The 23143-nt window shown below is 33.0% G+C and overlaps 1 protein-coding gene across 3 annotated transcripts in view; it reads right to left on the bottom strand.

Annotated features, from left to right (window-relative positions):
• The window catches only part of CSMD3 (CUB and Sushi multiple domains 3), a 578246-nt gene that overhangs the window by 120303 nt on the left and 434800 nt on the right, over positions 1 to 23143 (bottom strand). For all 3 annotated transcript variants that reach the window (XM_056483904.1, XM_056483905.1, XM_056483906.1), the window contains one exon: positions 17229 to 17345. In XM_056483904.1, coding sequence (XP_056339879.1) covers positions 17229 to 17345 — 117 coding nt within the window. The remainder of the gene's footprint in view (positions 1 to 17228; positions 17346 to 23143) is intronic.

Raw genomic sequence — 23143 nt, 5'->3', positions numbered from 1 at the left:
GGTTTCTATGTCTGGTCCACTAATGATATGCTCTCTTTGCTTATGATTTAGATTTAATTTTTTTTCTTGTTAACTCCTATAAAGAAAATACAATACCATATTTAATTATTTTTTGAGATAGAAAATAAAAAAGAGGAAGAAGTCCACATTTTTGAGAAACTTCTTTAAAAAACAGAGAAATCTCTCACTAGAGAAATAAGACCCCCATGGTGATTAAGAATAACAAGTGTTCACTAAGAAAGAAGAAATGCAAATTTCCCATGCATCTTAACTCCCAAATCTGGAGATCCCATTCACTGTGCTAAGTGGTGGTTCATGGTCAGTCAGCCAAATGATAAATGACAATGGAGAAAATCTGTGCTTTAAATAAACAGGATTCAGGCAGAACTCCAGGAAGCAGGAAACTACTGAGTGGTGCTGCTCTCAATGAGAAAGACTCAGCAAGTCTTTACCATAGACCATATTAGTGTCATCAGTCAAATAAGAAAAACATTTGGTTTTGCCCCTTCTCATCAGAAAGAGAGGAATTCTCCACAAAATAGACACCTGCATTAAGATTTGACTACACTAGTATGATGACAACCACTTTCAATCAGTTTTCTTTGCAGGGGCCACAGATATTTTTTTTCTTTAGGAAGAGGAAAGAGGTGAGATTTTTTTTTTGTTTTGGTTTTTGTTTTGTTTTGTTTTGTTTTGTTTTTTGTTTTTGTTTTGTTTTGGTTTTTTTTTTTTTTGTTTTTTTTACTTTGTTTTTTTTGGGGGGGATTTTTTTTTTTTTTTTGTAAGAATTTAAATTTTTCACTTCTGCAATTTCCTTTGGATGCCGCTTTCAAGACATCTTAAACCAGCCATGGAGTAGCCTTGAAAAAAATAAAATGCATAAATGAATAGCAGAATATCTGCATCTAGAAATATTTGAAAGTTAAGTTCCATCAATTATTTATATGAAGTAGCTCTGCATTCATTGACTGCAAGCCAAGAGTTTTGCATAACATAGTTTAATCGTGGAAATTATATTTAATAAAAGCAGAGATGATCTGGTACAAAGGCTTATTGTGACCTTTTACTGTCTTAATCTATTACAAAACAGAAAAATTACTTTTACTATAATGCTAAAAAAGTCAGAGTCTACCTAATGTTACAATTTCATATCTGTCCTTCTTACTGCAGCAAAGACTTTCTCTTTAAATGGATCCCTTCATTTAAGTATTTAACTTCATCACAAACAGCAGAGAAGAAAAAAATTATGAAATTTTGTTTTGTATGTAGGATGAACCAGCAATACATTGTGATGCATTGAACTAGAAATACAAATGATGGACTGACTCAGTATGTTAAAATTATTTTATACTCATATAGACATGAAATAAAGAGATATTTCTGCTGATAATGTCCAGTAAAACTTCAAGATAATTTGAGTGTTTGTTGGCTTTTTAAAGAGATCAGTTCAATAATCTCTGAGAAGGTTTTTGAAGGAAAAGACTGAAAAATGACACCCTAAAGAGATGATCTTACAGAATTCATGGGTAGGAATATTGCTCTCAGTAGGGAAACCTAAATTAATTTTGACCAGCACATAAAGAATTAGAAGATCTTATCTTTTACTGTTCAGTATAATACTTCGGTTTGATATAAAACTGATTATGTCTGAGTTAGCACTGCTATGATCATTTCTAAATAAAATAGTAGCAGAGGTGTCATTTTTAAAAAATGTTTCTCCTCTTACATTTCCAAACATTTGGTTGTCTGCCAGTTACTGCTAATATATTCAGTGGAGTCTGTAACTGTAACAGTGATCTTTAGTGATATCTGTTACATTTCTCTGCAATGGTTGACACTTCTTATCATATGCTGTAACAGGAAAATTATTAACTGTTTGTGAATACAAATTAAAGTCCCTGCTAATAGTAACCTGTTGTGTAAATTTTGATTCATTTCAAAGCAACAGAATAAAAGAGTTGTCTATTGTTCCTGACCTTGGAAGAAGTAAAAATTAATTCCACCTGTATGAGCCTCTTGGATGCCCTACAGACAAGATGTCAAAATAAGGCTAGAGAGGGGTTTGTGTGTAAACCATTGGAAAGGGTATTCTCACTGTCACGAGTTAAGGACAGAAAGGTGCTGATTGACTGAGCAATGAAAGTAAATTGAGTTTATATATTAATGATACAAAAAATAATCAGATATAAAAATGATGAGAATAATTATTTAAATGAAAAGTTGCTAAAGCTGCCAATAGGTAAAAGGAACTTCTCCCTCCCACATATATAGATATATATAACACACATGAATATATTTATACAGCATTTTATATAGCAACTGAACTATAGATTAGTTACAAAAACTTTACACAAGTTTCCTAGTGTAAAGAAGAATGACTATACAAGATCATTCTTCAAAAGTCCTCAAATATAACAGATTTCTGTCTCAATATCATAGGTATAGCACAAATTTACTGTTATTAACAAATTAATATGAGTCATCAACATAAAAGTCATGGAGGTTTTCCAAGCCACACACAGATGTGCCAATTAACTGTACTTGAATAGGGTGAATTAATTTGAATATATACTAGATCTTCCCAATGTATGTGACTTACACTACTGTCTAGTCCTTAATCTCTGTGGAGACTCTTCTTAAAGTCTGTGGAAAAAGCCTTTACTGAATTATCTGCTTTTTATCAAGAATTAGTGTTGTTCCTTTGGTAGTCTCAGCTGGAGATGTCAAATGGAATCCTATATTTTCTGGCATGACATCCAGATGATTAGGGAGGAAAAGGCAGAATAAATGATTCTCCCTGAAAACAAGGAAGGGGTAAGAAAGGGCAAGAAAGAGTTCTGGTACTTAAAGCTCTCATGTGCCATTTCCTCCCACAGAAGAAGGTGAAGAAAATACCTGTTCCATTCTGTGATCTCAAAAAAAACAGAGCACACAGATCCAGACTGAGCTGCAAGCCATCCTCTGCTGCTCTTCCTTTGTTTTAATTCTACAAAGGAAGTGCTGTACAGAAACATGATGATTTTTCCTCTTTCCTATTACTTTATTCCTGCATTCTAAGACTCAGAGGGGAAGAAGGAGATGAGATCTGATGTATTTCATGTTTGAGAAAAGGAAATATCTGAATGTACGAAAAGACAATAAGAATATAATTAGAAACAGGAGATGGGGCCAAAGATTAACACAAGAAGCTCAGCATGAGGAAGTGATGTTAAACTGCCCAGCGGAAAAAAAAAAATAAAAAGCTTACATGCATATTTCCCCACAAATGGGCATAATTCCATGTAAAATGTGAGATTAAGAACTTTTCCTGGAGCTGGAAGAGGACTGAACTCTCCTAATTAACACATTTTCTGCTTTCTTCCAGAATCAGCAGAGCTTATTACACTACATAAACTATCATTCTCCTCTGGCTTAAAACCTCTGTCTCTCTTTCTTCTCCCTTTCTGCAACTCACATCCCTCTCTCCTGAATCATCATGCATACATGTAAAGCTCTTTCAGGATCTGCAACAACACAACAGTAAGGAAAAACAGTTTAAACAGTATTTTTTATTTATTGCTAGCTATAGCATGTTATTTTACATTATATTATTAATTACAGAGTCTATTATTTGCAATAATTTAAAAATTACTAGTGTATACATCTGCTATCTATCACAGAAACCTGAAGGAAGCATCAAACCATACAACTTTCTTTTCTCTATATTGATTTGTTTTGGTTTTACTCAACTGAATTTCAAACATCTATTATTATCAATTTTTTAAACAGATAACATAGATTTATTTATCCTTATGGACAAAAATTGCATCTTATAATTTTAACTCCTTTAATGTTACTCAGATTTATTATTTTAATCTGAGATATTGAATTTATCTCATTTTCCCTAACCTACCTAAAAAGGAGATGCTTTTTTGCGCCTTATTATTCAATATTTTTGCTGAGGGGAAGGAAATATAATACCACATTTAAAAAGAAAAAGGCCTCTGTTCCTGTGTGTTCTGGTTTCAGTCAGGACATGGTTACATTTTGCAGTAGCTGGGAGGGGGCATGGCCAGGACATGGAAAAGCAGGAGGTTTTTCTTTACCACCTCATGTCATTGTCAGGGCTTGGGGGAAGGAAGGCTCTTGGAGGAGAAGGTTCCTTCAGGTCCAGCAAGCCTGGCAGAGAGAGCCATCTGCTACTGTCCATTATCATCTGGCATTTTTTCCATCTGAATTGTTTCTTTTCCTATGCCCTCTGTCCTTAATGCTGTTTCTGTTACTGATCTTATTCTTATCTCATTGCTGTTTACAGTAAATTGCTTTATCTCAAACCATGATCTTTTGAGCCTCCATTTCTTTTCTCCAGTCACCCACAAGTGGAAAGGTGGATGGAGTAGCAAGTGGAAGTATGGTTTTAGTGGGAGCACTAAATTTGACTAATTCCCCAAATCATGACACTGCAAAATTTAATTGACTTTCTATTTTCTTTCTTTTTTATTTTTTTTAATTTTTTGAAAGAATGTCATTCTCAATGTCTTGCACGAAAAATGTACCTCTTATATGTTACCAATGTAGTTTCTAAAGTAGGCAAAGAGGGTTGAAGTGATAATACAGTGAAGCAGAACAGTTTGACAAAAAAAATATAAATGGCCCTAGGCAGTAATTACATTTTATTTAATAGAGTGAGAGTGAGTTTACAGACTCAGCACTGACTAGAGTGAGAATTAGAAATTTAATTTGAATAAAAGTTGCATGGAGAAAGCCACTGACAAATTAGGCAATATATTGTTTGATATAAAAGCACCCTGGTTTCAGAACATCCTACTGAAATGCTTTAAAGAAGGTGTGCAGACATTTTCCTATATTATGTCAGTCCTACTTGTAGCCTTAAAAACTAAAGTAGGTCTTTGGTCACTAGCAATGTTTTTAATTATGTTCTTTTGTGGTATATAACACAACACAATACATTTTAAATGGTAATGCCTAACAGATCCATCAGTGATTAATCCTATTAACTTAAATAAAAGCAGAAGAATGAGAGAATTATGTTTCACATCCACTTTGCACAGGCTGTGTTTTCTGAGATTATTTTACCAAAGCAGTAGTCAAAGCTGTAGACCTAGCTGCTAATTTGAAATTAACTGTTTTGAAAAGTTTAAATTTCTGGCTCCAAATCTGCTTTGAGGGAGACAAATTTATGTGTTCATGTCTCTGAAAGTCCATCAGTGAGCAACAGAGTAGTGAGAAAAAAGAAATTGAAAGTATAATTAATGATATTATTTTTCTTCTTCTAAATAAAAGACAATTCTTTACTGATATGATGTTCAAGTACTCTGGATTCTCTGAAAGGGACAAGACTATTAGGTGGAATGCTTTTTGCCTGGGCCCAGTAATTGTGACCCAGAGAGTTTTTTTCTCTAGTCTCTTAAAAATAGTGTGAGAAGAGGAAAAGAATCCAAGACTGTATAGCTAACAGCTACTGACATTACTTTAAGAAGCAACTAGTCATTACTGCCCTGCTACTACAAAAGTGTTCTGAACCACAGAAATGTGAAGAACTTGGTAATCTTGAACATGGGCAGCATTTTCCAATTCTGCTTCATATGTTCTTACACAATTGCTTTTATGCTTTGAGAAAACAAATCTGAATCACACCTTCATAGCATCTGACTGTCTAAGCAAGATTTTTTTAAAAGGTAAGAAATGATAGAAGTAAAACATCCAAATTTTGTTTACTGCTAACTTTTCTATTAGTCTCAGAACTGAAGGAGAAAGGAAACACCTGCAACTTTTTGTTGTTTTCCTGTAGATCTTAACAGTAGCCTGTACATAACAGAAGGGATATCCACAGAGATAAGAAATCTAGAAAAATTGTTTTTGTTGATGACTGTTGTGATGGTAATAACAATATCATTCATAAAACTATTATCTATAAAGACACAAATTACATGAAGTTCAAATGAATTGTATTTTTCAAACCTCTTCATTATAGTTCTGGGAGGAACTGACCTTTTAATGTTAGAGAATTATTAAAAAAATGTAGCATGGGAACATGAAATTGGTTAATGAGGTATTTAAATAAGGTGCCCAAATTTGAAGGATGGCCCTCCCTTGATAAATTTGTGTTTAAGTCTCTCTCTAATGCTTATGGACAGACCAAAGGCAGTGTATATTACTCTTAAGTAATATACATGGTAGAAGCATAAACAATTTAAACTCTGGCATGACAATAGAACAATATAGTAACAATAAGAAGAATACAGTATTAAGGCAAAATAAAAAAGAATTTTATTAAGATAGGACATTTAATTTAAACCATACATTAATTATGTAATAAGGGTTCTAGATTTAATGGTAAAGTCACTTTGAAAAAACTCTGTTTCTTCAATCACCTCTCAGCTTATTTAGAGTTACTAATTAAAAGTACAACAGTTTTCTGCATATAATAATAATCTTTTATCATCCTACAAGTAAATGTTAATTTTTAGATCAGATGATTAATCACTTCATTCATCTGAAACAAATTATCACTTCAGTTTACTGAATCATATGGATGAAATTAATATTTGAGTAATTATTTTTCTTTTCATTAGTACGCAAACCTCAAAGAACTCCCAGTGGAACACTTAAAAAAAAAATTAAATAATTCCTCATAGTCAAAATCATCAAAAATTATATAAAGGAACCTGTGAAAGGAAAATGTGAAAATATTCCAGCCATTTGAGAGCAGTAAATATGAGAAACAGGACTTCATCAATACGATCCTTATAGCAAATAAAACCATTTATCAGTTGCCAGTCTGCCTGAGTCTCTAACTGAAATGAGAAGTCAAAACCTAGGGAGGGTTTCAAGACCTAAATGAGAAACTTTTTTGTGTTTGAAGAAAGCAAATTTTGCATTAACAATCAGCTTGCCATTTCAGGATCTACAGTCCATTATAGAAAATAGGAATGGGAGAAAGGAGAATGAGAACAGAAAGAACAGGTGACTTGGAGAAATAAAAGTTTGACTTGGTGAATTAAACCTTACAATAACACAGGATTTTTAGAAGCCTATTTCTAATTGTCTATTATACCTTCTAAACAGTGCAAGTGGGTGTTTATCATTACATGTATTTTAAAATGACAAGTCTCTCCAGGCCTCAAGTATTAAAACAAAAAGTAGAGTTTCCATCCAGAGTTACATTTAATAAGTACATTGTTAGAGTGGAATTTGAGGTGTGAAAGCCACAAGAGAAGAACCACATCACTCTACCATCCTCCTAAACATTTACAAAACCTGGACTGATGTGGTGCAGGTGCTTCATCAGAGCAGTGTCTTGCACAGGTCTCACCCCATGTCAGTAACAAAATTTGTGTTTGCCTTTTTCTTCTCATGCAACTCCCATATAATTACTTAGAGCTGGGCAAGTCTCATTAGCCAAGTGTTGGTTTTAGGAAGGCTTTACCCTTTCACAAAATATAGTATATGTATATAAATACATTTATGTGAAGGTATCCACAAATAAATATACACACACTACTTTTCCTACTCTTCCCATTCCTTCTTTATCTACTAATCCCTTATAATCTTCAAATTATATGGTCCTCCTCCATTTTCCTGCCTTACTGGCATACACTAGGAGCTACCTCTCAGAAACAAGAGGACTATTATCCTTCATCTGTGTCCATGATGGCCTCCAAAACCAAAAATTCAACATCTTCACTAAGTTACAACTCAAAGCAATTTCCTCTCACCAAATAGCCATATTTTAACAGTCTTTTAATTACTTCCCAAAATACAATTCAAGTTCTAAACTCTTATAAAGAGGTGGGATTATTTTTTGCCACAAAAAATGTGCAGCTACAGACTTCCAAGTTTTTTTTTTCCCCCCTTAGAGAATTTAATCACATTTTCCCAAAATTTACTCATGTTATCAGAGTAGATGCAATTCACCTCTATCTAAAATTCAACTAGAAAATTTCTTTTAAAATTACTATAGATAAACAACTGGATACAAACAGCAAATGGCTAAAACCACCCTCCCTTTTTTTTCAGTAAAACAGATTTTTCAGGGATTCTGTTTTCAAGCATGTGGAATAATCAGCCAGTTCTGCAGTCAAGAATACATATGGAAGAACATAAAACAAAATATAGTGGGGATTGCAAAGACTTTTTTCTTTGTTTTCTAAACAAAGATAATTAAATAGAAATCACTGAGAGAAATCCAGTATCTTTGAAGTTTGTGCCTGTGTATGCACTGGTGAACACAAATATTTGAGTCAATACAGTTAATCTTACTTGAGATAGCCAAAGGAATATAATGAAGAGGAAAAGTAAGAAATATGTATTATAAGTATGCAAACAGAGCCTCACAGTGAAACATTTTATACGCAGAAGATGTTTTGTAAAAGAAATTTTTTGCAATTTGTTGATCCTAGTCTGATCCTAATGAGCTCCTTCCCTGAAATATATCAAAATATTTCAGGATGGAAACTTGGCTATGATCACATTAACTTTTCATGGTATTCCTGTCCAGGTCTCTCTGGTTCTTACTGCCAACAAGGGAAACACATATCTGGGAGGAGGCATTTCTACAGATGTTCTATTAGTATGATTTTTGTTTGGACTTTTGGAGCTACAAAATAAGAAAATGCAGCGGAGGGAGAGAAACACATCAAAAACTCCCAAACTACTAAAATCAAAAAAACATAAACTCCAAGAGAAAGAAAGGTCCTTGTAAATGGCCAGTCTTGAAGACTGAGAAAGCAACTTTTTAACTTGTGCAGAGATTAACAGTAAAAATGGCACTTTCATTATTAATATATCGTTATGATAAGATGTCCTAACAAAAGGGGATACAAGATTTTGCTATCATCCTTCCAAAGTACTGCAATCTTATCCTAAGAAGTAAGCATAACAGAAAACAGAATTCTGAACAGAATTTTTCAGAGGACTATCCCACCATCCAATCTCCTCCTTGGGACATGTGCTGAAAAGCTTGCAATCAATGATTGTAATGTAGTCTTTCCTCCAATATTTGGAATAACCAGAAACCCAGACTAATTTCAGCTATTTTAAGAGCAGCCTTTTCTGTGAACAAGATTTGATGATTAAATATTTGGAGCAGCTGGAGTCCCACTGCTTAGAAAATAAAAAAATAATAATAAAAAAAAAAGTCTTTAGAAATCTTTCATCAATTCAATCACATTACAGCCAAATTATTTTGCTTATTGGGGAACTGTGAATTTCTTTGAAGACCATAGATGTGGTCTTATCATTTGACTTTGGGTTTAAGCCATTAAAAAGACAACTCTACTGGTTCCATATGTTTACAGTGAAACTCAATAGCTCAAGCTATTTTGTAGACTGTATTTAATTGATCATTATTATATTCAAACACATCATTAATATTTGAGCCAAAACTAATCATTTTTATTGAAAAATCTAAAAACAGAACTGAAAAAGTGACTTCAAATCATACGAAGCAACTAAATTCTTTGAATTTAATTTCAAAAATACATTGAATAGTTTGAGGTGCTTTAAATGTCACCCTATGGTGACTTTTTTATTGGCATCTGCTCACTTGGCAAGCGTGTTAAGCACTGAACCAATGAATGAAGTACTCCCCAGCTGTGAGTTTGAGTACATAAAACCATCCAGTTCTTCCCTTCAGAACCTAGGAGATTCAGAGTTAAGTGGAAAGTGTTGCAAAATGACCTTCTGGTACTTCTATAATTTATATTGTTAGCATCTCAATGACACAAATATGTCCTTGACTTAGAAAAGCAAGCCAAAAGTTAATAGTTATACAACTAATGCTCACCTCTATTTTAAAAAAAAAATCTTATTCTGCAAGCTCCAGCTAGTCTATGGAAAGCCTGTAGTACAGTAATCCATGTATAGTTGAAATTATGATAAAAAACATATTCACTATTTATCAGGTATGTTTGATATACAATATTTTGCCACCAGACTATTCATCTTTAAATAAAAGTAGTTAGTATTATTGTTTGGTGTTTGAAATACAATTAAAAATAAAAATATCTGACAGTCTTGTTAAAAGCAGCAAATTATTATTCAAAGGAATAAATTCTTACAGTAAAGAACAAATAATTTCCTGGTTTGTATATATTACTTAAATTCTGGTACTATAACTATTTTTATACCAAGTTGAAAATATTTATATTTTAAATTGCATTTTTAGGTATACTCTGGAGAAGAGAATACTTAATACTCACTAAAGTCCCTCCCAAAACCACAACAAAAGTTATTTCCAGCATATAATCAATCCTGTCCTACATTTTCCTTTTTCAGGTGGAAACATAAATCCATTAGGTATTCATTCTGAAGACAGGCTACAGGCCATGGCTTCCTGTCACTGTAGAAAAACTAATATAATGCAGCTCATCACCTGAAATTCTTCTTAAGTAGGTGCCCAACAACATTTTAAGAAGGAGAGATATCATAGTCAAATATGCACTTAATAATAAGACACACATTTTTTTCACCTCCACTATTATGTTTAAAACATTTGAGGATGAAGAATCACTAAGAATAGTGTGAATTTGAAACACTCAGTCTCAAGCCACTAAATGATTGATCACTGGAACATATCTGAAATTGCCAGCTTCAGACATATTCATAAGAGAAAATTATGAAGTTATGTGTATGCAATGTGATTGCAGCATGGATGGAGATCACACATGCAGCATGCTCTCTAATTCCTGTAACCCTTCATGGCTGCCAGAACAAATATGATAAAATAAGGCTGTGCTTTTTCTTTTACTTTGCAAATAAATTCTGTTTTTTCAAAAATTGCAAGTAGATGCTTTAGATGGGTTGAATCACACCAAAAGAATATGTATTTCTATTTGTTGATTAGAGCAAGGATCTGAATGACTCAGTTAAATATCTATTTAATTAGTTGTATATCTAAACAGGAAATGTATTCTAGCATAGGATTGAATTACATGTATACACACCTATTTGCTTTGCATGCAAGCTGAAAATTTATGTGCATATAAATCTGCAGTGTTTAAGGGCAGCACTTCAAGACTAAGTACACTTACAGATTTAGATCATCCCCACTTGGATTATACAGATTAAGCCACAAATCCTGTCACTGTGAAAGTCCAGAATTTACCTTTATGGATGAAAATTTTTTTCATTAAGATTTTCATGTCCATTTAGTATGACAAAGATGGACTTCTAAGCTTTTTATTTCTGGCTCTACACCAGTACATTCTTTTCTTGCTAAATTGTGCAGAATACAATGAGTCAGAGTCTACCAATTTTTACTGTATTCATTATATAGCTATACAATCATCTTAATTTAAGGAAGAAATTAGCCATGCCATTGTGTAGTTAGTTTTATGCATTGTAAATTCCAGAAAAATTGTTCGTTTATCATATTTAATCAAAATAATAGTGGAAAATAAATTCATACTCAGTCATTCAATGCACATTGAATGAACACTGAGAATATTCAATTTCTATTGTGGTAGGAGGGTGCATTAATTTACTTCAAGCACAATGCACACAACCTACATATTCTTCTGGCTCTAAGCAACCTGACTCCACGCTTAACCCTCTTCAGTGCTCTTCATTAACTCTCAATATTAAATTTAAAAATGAGTTAAATGAAAGGACATATACCTATCATGTTAAGTCCACCCAGAGAATTTTCAAATTAAAACAATATTCTGACAAGGAGCTAAATTAACACAAAGCAGCATTTACACCAATGTGAATGTTTCCATACCAAAACACTCATTTTCATTCATTCATTAAAAGGAATTACTTCATCAATTGTAATTAAATATTACATATAAATATTACCTTTTTTAAGCTTATTATCTCTGAGATGAAAAGTGCTTGTGTCTTCCTGATATCTTTTGCACAATGATCTCTCTGTTCTGGCCAGAGTTTCTAAAGTCTATCACAGATGAAAATCCTGCTTATGTATTTTTGAATGAAGCTTAATTAGCTGACTGGAGAAAATTGAAGAAAAGGACTGCCATAAACTTTTTTATGCTGAGCTCTTGAAATTTAGTTTCAAGAATTTTCTAAGAAACATACTAATCCAAATAGTATAAGATCCTTTGAAAATATTGCAGCAACAGAATGGTCTTAAGAGAAATGACGACATAGCAACAATTAAAAGAATACCAAGAAAAGAGGATGAGGTGTGAATTTTCAATCAACTGTTGGTATTAATTATACGGCAGGTATTTCTTCCTATTGTTCTCAACAAATATTTGTATGTACATCCTATTCCATGATGTTTACTCTGCACTTTAGAAAACTTGAGAAAATAAACCAGAAAACTGCATTACTCAGATAAGATGTCACTAAATTTCTTGACTAAGTGATACATGGTTTTAAAATATTTTTAGTTTTTATATAAGCGCCCTGGGATTGTCAGTTTTTATGTTTATATGCAAAAAATTTATGAACAAATACAAAAATATATACTTTTTTCTTAAAAATAGTTTTATGGTTACATTAATAAGTGTGAATAAATAAACAGTCCTTTTTCTTGGAAGTCATTCTGGTTTAAAGTCATTTTTTTGAGGGGAAGGAAAGGCGAGCTGACTTACATTTTATAAAATACAGGGTACGTGCTGGATTGCTGTCTCCTTCTTCTGAATTTAGTGTCTTGAACCTTTATACAGTTGGACACTCTAGTATTTGGAGCAGTCTTTGTGGTTTTGCTCCATCTTGTTGACAAGTAATCATTGTTTGAACAATGCAGTCTCACAGACTTTGAAGTGGTTGCTTGTATAAAAAGAGGGTAGGAGCAGAATCAGATTCCTGCCTGGCATGGCAGCATTTTGATATTTTAGATCATATTCTCTCATTTCCATCTCCCCTTCAGCAAAGTATTCCTTAATTCAATAATTGTTTAGTTTATGTTTAAAAATATCGATGCTAGATATTTAGCCAGACATTTCCATTCATTTTTACTTAAGACGGAGAGTTAAACCCTCCACATTTAAAAAATGCCAGTCCATGCATCTGCCACATTTCTTAAATCATATTATGATGTACTCAGCAGTGATGATGGATTCAAGTTATTAAAACAAATGTTTTACTGTAATTCAGATAAGTATTATCATAAATACAATTTGGTTCTCATTCCCTCTTGATGTGAGGTTGTAATTTGGCACATTCTGCTCCTTATGATCTGTCCTCGCCTATATTTTTCTTTCTAAATGTAAACTGAGTTTGTAATCAAATCAAACAGTACTGAGATAACTTTACTGTGACACAACTGCTAAGGTGTCTAACAAGTGTAGATGCAGAGAGCTGTCTAAAAGAAAACAAAGGTTGACACCATTGCTAAGTGTGTATTTTCACTGGCAAAATAAAATCTGTTGGTTTACCTTCCAGTAATTGGTAAAAAATAATTATTTCAAGGATATTATTAATAATAATAACAATAATCCCAAAGTTCAGCTATTCAGTTCTACTTCTTTCTTTTCTATGTTGCTAATATGGAATAACTCAGGTCTATCTCCCAGAAATTCAAGACAAGACATAAGCAAAAGCAGAAAATGGCATAAACGTGTCTGTGAATATAAGCCATTAATTCATGAATTGAAGAGAATAGTGGAATTAAATTTCCCTGTCTACAGTAAGCAAACTGGATCTACCTTCATTGCCATAATTCTAAGAAGACTTGTCCCAAAATATCATTCTTATCAATAAAATTCTTGCAATTTTTATATATTATATTTTCCAGTGCATGTAAAGCAAACATTTCAATGGAAACCATACATTTTCCCAATTAATGCTTAGTTTCTATGTAGGAAGAGACCATTCAGATATAAATTTCATCATTTTTGGTGACAACTGAGAAAATACATCTATTTTCTGGTAGAATAGCTGAAAGCCACACTAACATCTGTTGTCATATATGTTCAATCTATCTTTTTGCTCTAACAAAAAGGAAAGTCATTTGCTGAGGTCAGCTAATATAAAATCTATTTTACTGTTAAAAATATTAATTCAAAAAAGAAGCATAGATGACACCATTATACAGAGTAGAGCATAAAAATTAGGTCATGTCCATCAGAGAAAAAAAAATCTCAAACATCTGCATTTTAATTGCAACCAAGGCAGTATTTCAGGATTGAACAATTAACAATCATTACACCACTTTAAAATATCAGTGGGAGAGTGTCAAAGAAGCTGAGCCTTAAATGTTTACAAAAGATTTTGCCTGTGGCACACTGTGTGCTTTTGTGAATCATTTATCTTGTAGCTTAAACCTGTCATGGTATGAAATATTGCAACTATGATTCTGCATGACAGAATAATGAAACACTGAGAAAAAGTCCACATTGAAATGACTTTTCCACAGAATTTTTGACTTGAGAACCTGAGAAGCTGCAGATGAAATGGGTTTCTTTTCAGTCCATCAAAAACTAATCCAGGCCAATAAGTTCCATTCTACACACTGAATATGTTATTATTGTTTGTGGGTTTTGTCTATATTGACCAGGTTTTCAATTTTCTTCCTCTGTTTTTTGTTTGGTTTTAGTTTTTTTGTTTTTTTTTTTAATAAGTTCTCATATACTGTACTGGTTGCAAAAAAGAGTTCTTGAAGAGTTTCCATTCAGCAAATATTTGGTTGCTGTATTTCACATTGAAAGTTGGAGCCATAGAGAAGATGACAGATTTTTTGCTGTTTTCTTTAGGAAAATTAAATTATCTTATGTCAGCAGCTTTGTCAGACTATCCCTTCATTCTCGAAAATGTAATTTTGACTCTTTTTTGTTGTGAATAATCTCTGTCAAATGATGTGATGCACACTACCAAGTGAATTGAATATGAAATCTGGTGGGTTTTTCCACAAAGGCCAGATTTTTTTGACCATCTTGTTATTGAGTGATCCCTACATATCAAGAATTGCAAGTGAAGACTCTGAATGTAATATTTTCTATTAAGACCCAAAACAGCAGAGTTACAGGAACAAAGTTCCTACTTACTAAAATTGATCTGAAAGACCTCAGCACTGCAATTTTATGGCTATTCTTTTCTGAAACTGTCCTTAAATATATTTTGATGAGTGAGATATTAGATAAAACACATTCATTATTCACACTGTAAAATTTCAGACTGAGACAAATAATTACATCAAATTTAAACACTTCAGTTAAATCAATTGTCAGAATTACCTTGCCTTTCTTAATGGTTTTTACCAGAATAATTTTAGTAATGATAGATTACAGAAAGAGCCCAGGTCAGGAAAAAATCTATGTTAATAACTTACCAAAAAAATTTTACACCAGCGTACAATTCAAAGAAAGATTCATATTTTAAAATGTGAGCTTCTGGGTGGGAGGAATTCTGCTTCCTATTAGTGAATGAGTATCATTGGAAAAAAGCAGCTAAAATGGAAACATCTGTTTTGGCACTTGTTTTGTTGTGTCATGACATTCTCATTTTGAGTGGTTATTACCATGTTTTTTTACCTTTCTCTTTCAACACACGCTTGTTTTCTGCATGCACAAAAGGATCAAATATGGTACATTATATATTCTACAGGTATCTGAACTAATTGTCAAAATACACTATTAAAATACAAAAAAAAAAGTAAAGGTCTATCCCAAGGTAGGACAGGGTAAAAAAGTTAGATGTTCTATCATATTTATATTCCACAATATGTCACTGAACCCTTGTATGTTAAGGTTAAGCATACCTAAACCTTTTTTTTTGCATCAACATTTTTTGTCTCATCACTGTGAAATGGTCAAACAGAATTCCTCAATACTGTTACTATCATGCTTAGTGTGTAAGAAAACCAGTATTTCTCAAATTATTCCAAACAACTACAGAGAGAGCAGTGGGATTTTCCCCCATTCCATATGTTGTTTAGGGAAATCTGGCTTTATTTCTGGAAATTAAAAAAACTACATTTCAATCCAGAATGCCAAAAGTATGAAGTATAAAGAACTTAACATTTTGAGTCCTTTATTGTAGTAATTTTAAGGCCTTATATTTTGACACTGTTTCATAAACTAAGAAGTATTACTATACTGACATTAAATCCGTAACTTCAGATTTGATTAAAATGGGAGAATATAAACTTTACAGTTTATCTAAAAACAATTAGCTTTGTCAAAAGCACATGCTTATAATACCTAGAAATAAATCAAGAATTGTGCACGGGTTTCATTTTATCTTAATATTTTTGGAATAAAGAGAGATCAGCATGACTTAGGAGACGATACTTCTAAAATCCTACTTATTTTGTAGTAGTCTATGCACCTCTACACTATACACAAAAACAAACCAATTGGATACTAAGGGAGTTCAGATATCATGATTATGACAGATGTATCATAGCAGTTGAAGCACTGTCTTTAATTTGGCAAAGATGTTTACATACTCAATGTGAAGGAAGGTTAAGAAATACCCAGCCCCATCCCCAGGCACCTGTTATTTGACTAACTGAAATGTGGGCTGTGGGTCAGAATGAAGTCCTGCTTATCCAAGCATGAATCTAAAGTAAGGATATTTAAAGTCTAAATGACACTCAATATGTGCCATACCGCTTACCAAGAAGTCAAAGTGATCAAAAAACCATCAGCTGTTACCATAGATGTTTAATAATAAAATGAGATAAAATAATTCATAAATCCAGGGACATAAAGCTGTCTTTGTATAGGACAGAAGACACCATTAAAATATTTGTCTAGTCAACAGAAAAAATGTTAGTATGGATGTGAAATCTTGATGGAGGTTCAGAGACTCTAAAAAACCCAAGCAGACACATGCTGCTCTAATTTCATTTGTCAATAAAAACTAAGCCATTGCCTTATGAGACTGAGAAGTCAAGGGTTAAAAGAGCAACAGTACCAAATATTTTAGATAAACATTGCTTTCCCTGCTTACATGGACTTATTGGAACTATGCTTCATTTTCTAGAGCATAGGCACATGACCTTGGGTGAAAAGAAACCTTAAGTGGTACCACAAATATATTGGTTAGCATCACAGTAGTATTATAAGTAACATGCTAGTTATCCCAGTGAGACAAAAATACTGATGACTAATTTCAAAATGTAAAGGCCAATATAAGTGTTCTGAGAAAATAATGCACTATAAAATGATGGAAGTGTTAATAGAAGTATCAGCTTAAAACACATTAATTATTTCACATTAATAATTTTACGGAAAAACAACCATATAAATCATCTAGAATTGTTGAAAGTATCCAAGCAACAAAAATATATGAATGAGACCAGACCTACTTACCAAATTCCTTAGGAACAGTGATAGAGTAAATACAGTTGTGACCAACACTATAATTCTTGGGGTAGTTGGGTGATAATACAGTCCCTTCAGAACCTGTTGATCGGCTTCCACAGGGTGCTAGAAAGTGAAGATAATCAGATTTTTAAAATGTAATGTAATTTCAAAAATCAGTTCAAACTGCATTACAAAACAGAGAGTTGTTGAGTCCCTGGGCAGGGGCATTTGTTGTATGTTGGCATATGATATAACAGGAAATTTTATTATACTTCTACATTGGATTAAATTTGTACATCCTGTGACATACCTAGTATGTGCAATTTTCTCATATATCAAATGAGAATTGATGGCATCTGCAGTTTTCCAGATCGATTATTTTTTCTTTACAACTTATAAACCGTCTTAATAAAAGTAATGATGTAGTTTATATGCAGAATGCTATTATTTACAGCATACAAAACTATTATTCATTCATATGATGCTTTATACTATGACAAGAGCATAGATTATGCAGCCCTTCTGCACATTAGTAAATTCTTACTCATGCCAATATACTCATCATGCAAAATAATGTCTACAGCTACTGATATAAGAAAGTCAGGCTTTCTTGAGTAAATATGATGTATCACTTACTTATATGTCAATTATTTATAACTCTATAAAGTTATGAGTACACAATTTTCTTTATCATAGAAACATCATGTTTATGCTACCATAGCCATAATACATGATAAAATGGAAGATAGATACAAATGCTTTTTACCACAATAATGCATTTTTCTAAGGCTTATAACAAAACTTAGAATTTGGCATTATTCAAAATGTCAAGCAAGAAACAGTGTTACTTCTTCTTTTTTTTTTTCCATCAGATATACAGGTGCATATATATGAAATATTATTCAATATTAGTGGTTGCTTATATCCATTACCTGCTTGTCACACAGACAAGCATTTAATTTAGATTTAATCCTAATCCAATTTTAAGGTATGGCACCTCTTTAGAAGAATTTTTCTCTTTTGGACTATAAAACATTTTTAATGAGTTTAATGTTAACTTAGATATTTAAGAAATTTTTTTCCTGTTAAGACATAAATTCATAAATGAAGTAGTACTCAATGTTTTACTGTCTAAACACATCTGGGTTTTTGTTTTTTTGTTTTTGTTTTTTTTTTGTTTTTTTGTGGTATTCTCTCAAAACAGTAATGCTTCATGTATTATACTAAATGAAGAAAAAGGTGGTTTTCTTACTACTATTCCAGAAGATTTTATCTCAGTATTTGTCATACTAAATACAAGATATTGGTGTAGATACAAATCATATATTTTAACACTTCTTTTAGCTAATTCATGCAAAATGTTTGGTGGAGTATACCATGAAAAGCACACATCTTTAAAATGTAGCAAGCTAAGGCCTCAACACTTTGAGAACAGATTTATTCAATTTGCACTGGCATGGATTCCTTTCAGTATGGTGTAACTTCAGAGTTTGACAGACTGTGTACCTGAAACAGGAGCAGATGGCACCTGTTGCTCCAGTTTCCATAAACAATTTGGGAATGATTTGATGGATTGGTGTGAAAGTCACAGTATTTGAAATATGCCAACAGAAGGGTCTTGACCTTTGCTTGTGCACGTGTGGATGCAGATGTGGCACTTTTATTGGAGCTAAGCAAATCTGTCAGGACCCAGATCAGTCTTGGTGATGCTCAGTTCAGAGGATGGGCACGTGCCCTGACACATGGAGTAAGCACTGACTACCACTTGTACACAGAATATTGCCCTCTGTGGCTAAAAGAGTAATCTCAGTGCCTTCCCTCAATCCACCCACCATGTGAAATATTAGAAATTCATCATTTCCTGTGAAAACATATTTAGATAATAGAACTACTGGGACTTTTTCCAAGACACAGTAAGTATCTTGGCTGAACCTCATTTGAAGAGAATTATTTGCCATGAGTTACTGGAAAAACCAAAATAAAAAACCTTCACTATTTAAATACAGCAAATATTTGTGATAAAAACACATCTGCTTACCAGTAGTAAGTACTCAATATTTTTTTTATTCCAGATTTTGGGTCAAACAGAAGTGAATATGGAAGTATATAAGCAACAAAAGCATTAAAATAAGAGAAATAATATAAAAAAAAAAAAAAATTCCTAACTCCTTTTCCCTCTTTACTGTCTGTGAGTTGAATAATTAAGCTAAAATCACCAATACCACTGTCCCACTCTAGCACTCATATCATTATCACACCTTCCTAATCAGCAGATATAAATAATATCCAAATTTAGGTAAAACTGCAATTCCTCTAAAGTCAATGGCATTGACAGAAAAAGGAACATAATTTCACCCTTAATGAAACTAGGTCTTAGTAAACAGAACCAATACTTAAAATAAATTTAAGAGCTAAATATAGTCCTCAGCATATGGCGGACCTTAATTATAAAGAAAAATTCGTATCTTTTTATCCCTGTTTTTTTTTTATTCCTACAGGTTATGTAATTAGTAAAGGCATTATCTTAATTGTAAAAAAGGGTTCTTACACTAGTATGCTTAAACCAGAGCAAAATATATTTACCTATGTACAGATCTAAAAAAATATGTCATGATACTTGCAAGGTAGTATTATTATGACAGCTAGTACAAAAAAAGGTCACAGAATAACTTAATTGAAAAATGCTTATAGATCTCTAAAAGTCATTAAACCCAACCATTTTTGCAAATTAATAAAAATGTCTAACACCTTCAAAAATCAGAGAGTTCTCATTAATACTGAAGTACGGTTAAAATAACTTCCAGGTCTCTAAAATGTGAAGATAATACCATTCTCTTTTACAGCTGATAATTAAAATGTTTATATGACACTTTCTGAAACACCTAAACATTTTTCCTACACGCTGAATTTCATGAAAGTAACATACATCTACATTGGATTTATAATGGGATACATCTGCTCACACAAGGGGAGAACAGGATTTCCAGTGAGGAGTCTTTCAACAAGAGCTGTCTGCAGCCTTTGCTACAATGGGCTCAGTACAGACTGGAGTTAGACATGAGCTATTTGTCACTCTGGCATATGCAACATATAATCAGCAGTAAGAACTTAATACTGTGTTAGTATTTCTTTCTTTAAACTCCTTTCCTTAGTCTTCTCATTCTGGATTTTTTCATTCAGCCCTTTCTGAATTTACTTTTCTCCTTATTACGCCCCTTGTTTTCCAACTGCTTTTGTAATACTCTCTCATCCTCACAAGAATTCACATTCCTGGGTGTCAAAAACAACTAGAATAGAGAGAAGTTGGTTGCAAGATGTAAGCTTCCAGTTGGCCTTTACAAGCTGAGAAAATGTTAAATTTCATTTAACTCTTACAGCAGCCAGACAGTCCTCCAAGACATTTCTGAATGTGTCAGGGAGGAGGAAGAAGTTTGCTTGGTATTTCAGTAAACTTAGTTCACTGACTGTATTTACTTACTTGCATTTTAGGAAATGTTTAATTTAAAATGGCAAAAATTTTCAAGAAGAAGAGATTTTACCAACTGTAACTAAACATTAATGCTCAGAAATCAAAGATGGATTCATAGCTACAGTGAATTGAAAACACTGACTTGATGCAAACATATATTTTTGCTTCCAGAAAACAGCTAGTGTCAAGTTGTTTGGATAGATGTAAAAGTTCCACTACTACCATGGTAGACATTGACTTTCACTTCTGCTTAATTCAGCTAAGTAGGTCTTATTGCCTTTGTGTCAGCTTTACAGTGCAAGGACTTATTTAGTTTCCTAATTAATAGAAAGTCAAAGACTTATAAGTCATGAAAATCAACTCATCTAATTGTTATGCTCTGCATTCAAAAGTCTATCTACAGTAAAAATCTAGCAAATCCATCACACCCACAAATATAAATTGGTAAAACAAACAAAAAATGCAACAATTGCTGAGAACCATTCCCCTGGGGATGTAAAACTGTATATCCTAAATGTAAAATTAAATATCCTGCAGAATAAAATAACCCAACCTACCAACTAACCAGTCAAAAAAAACCCAAAAAAACCTTCAGGAGGCAACTGATATTTTCTAACGTAATTCTCCAATAGTATTTCATTATTTTTTAATAATGTTTGCTTAGACTCTGAAATACTGTGTTCCCTTATGTATTTATTTATGCTCTAGGTTATTCTAGTTTATTCACCAAAATGTTGTGCAGTATGCTGTCCTTGTCCTGCTTTCCAGGGTCAGCAATAGGGCATTAATGGGAGAGCAAGGGACTTGACTATGGTAAGAATGTGATAAAGATCAGCATGTTGATGCATTGCTCACTATTTCCTTGAAACATTTTTAGCATTAATGGCAAAAAGTTCCTGTGTATGCTGAACCTAATGGCATCTTGCCTTGTAAAATAGCATCCCCTGTAGCCCTTGACAAACCCTATCATAAAAACAACAGAGTATGACCCATCCTGTATGTAAATTGGCAAGCATTTTATCAGGAAGATTACCCACCTTGATCATTAGTATTCATTTACCTTTGTCAAAGAACTACATTCTACCTCATTAAGGCAGTGTATTAGTAAATAGAGAATGCAATATAAAATGCATTACCATCAGAGTGACATCTTTCTTCAAATTTCAGTAGTTGTAAAAGAAATGTAGCTGAAAACCACAGAGGGAAAATCACCCATCTGAACAATAGGTTCTTGTAATATCTGCCTAACTACTGCTATAAAGTCAAATTTTCTGTGCCTCCAGCTAAACAATATAGTGTTAAAAGCCCAATCACGTGCCTATTGCTCAGATGTTTTTCATCAGGCCTTTGCAGTTTAACCAAAAGAAAAATTCACAAGGTGAAAGTTTAGTAAGAAAAAAGTGAAGAATGGACTACCTAAGTATGAGAATCAATTTAAAATCTCTTCACCTTTTAAAAAACATTAATACTTTTGCTATCAAGCCTTCTTTTTATGCAGCTTGAAGTTTTTAATTCCTACTCTTGCTTTCAGATCACCTACTTTCTAGCTCCTACAGCTAAGATCTAATATAATTTAATTGTATTTGCAGATTTAAGTGCCATATTGCACCATCCATTTTGAAGCAGCAGTTCTCAATGGAATCAATGGGGAACACTGCTTAAAAATGAATGGCACAATATGGTTTTATGTCATGCAGATAAATTTGATTACACAGCTACAACACAGTCAAAAAATAAGAACAACTGCACATACAGTCTGGAAAAGGAGGGGAAAAATGCCTTGAAGAACTAATGGGTAATGGGATATTACTTTTTATCTAATGGGTCACTGTTTCAAAATCCAATCTAAGATATCTAGTATTCAATTCATCTAGATGAGTAGGTTCAGGAAAATAATTACTTAGTGACATTATTTACGTTTATAAAATTTAATATATTATTGTGTTTAACTCTCTCTGGAAGCTACATACCACATAGTCCTTCTTGCTCATCCCTCCTTGTGGGGGAATTAGAGAATTGAAAGGGTGATAGTGGAAATTGTAAAGAAAAGGAAAAGATAAGAGGAATGTAACCCAGGAAAGACAAGTAAAGCAAATGAAAATACTTGCTCACCATCAAGCAACCTTGCTAGTCACTGGTCATGGCCCCAGGCCAACCTGCCCCTTATACTAGTGCTGAACATGAAGCCATAGGTAAGGAATGTCCCTTTGGTCATCCAGGACCAGCTGTCCCAGCTGTGCTGCCCCCCAGCTTCTCGTGCCCCTCCAGCTGTTCACTGGTGGGATGGCATGAGGAGCAGCAAAGGCCTTGACTCTGTGCAAACACTGCTCAGCAATAATGAAAACTCCCTGGTATGATCAAAACCAGCAGAAGTCCCAAACTGGCCCTACTAGCTACTGTGAAGAAAATGAACTGTATACCAGCCCAAACCTCCATATATATTAAATCACTG

This window comes from Oenanthe melanoleuca, chromosome 2 (genome assembly GCF_029582105.1).
Source record: "Oenanthe melanoleuca isolate GR-GAL-2019-014 chromosome 2, OMel1.0, whole genome shotgun sequence".
NCBI lineage: Eukaryota > Metazoa > Chordata > Aves > Passeriformes > Muscicapidae > Oenanthe > Oenanthe melanoleuca.
This window is presented reverse-complemented; position numbering and strand designations above follow the sequence as displayed.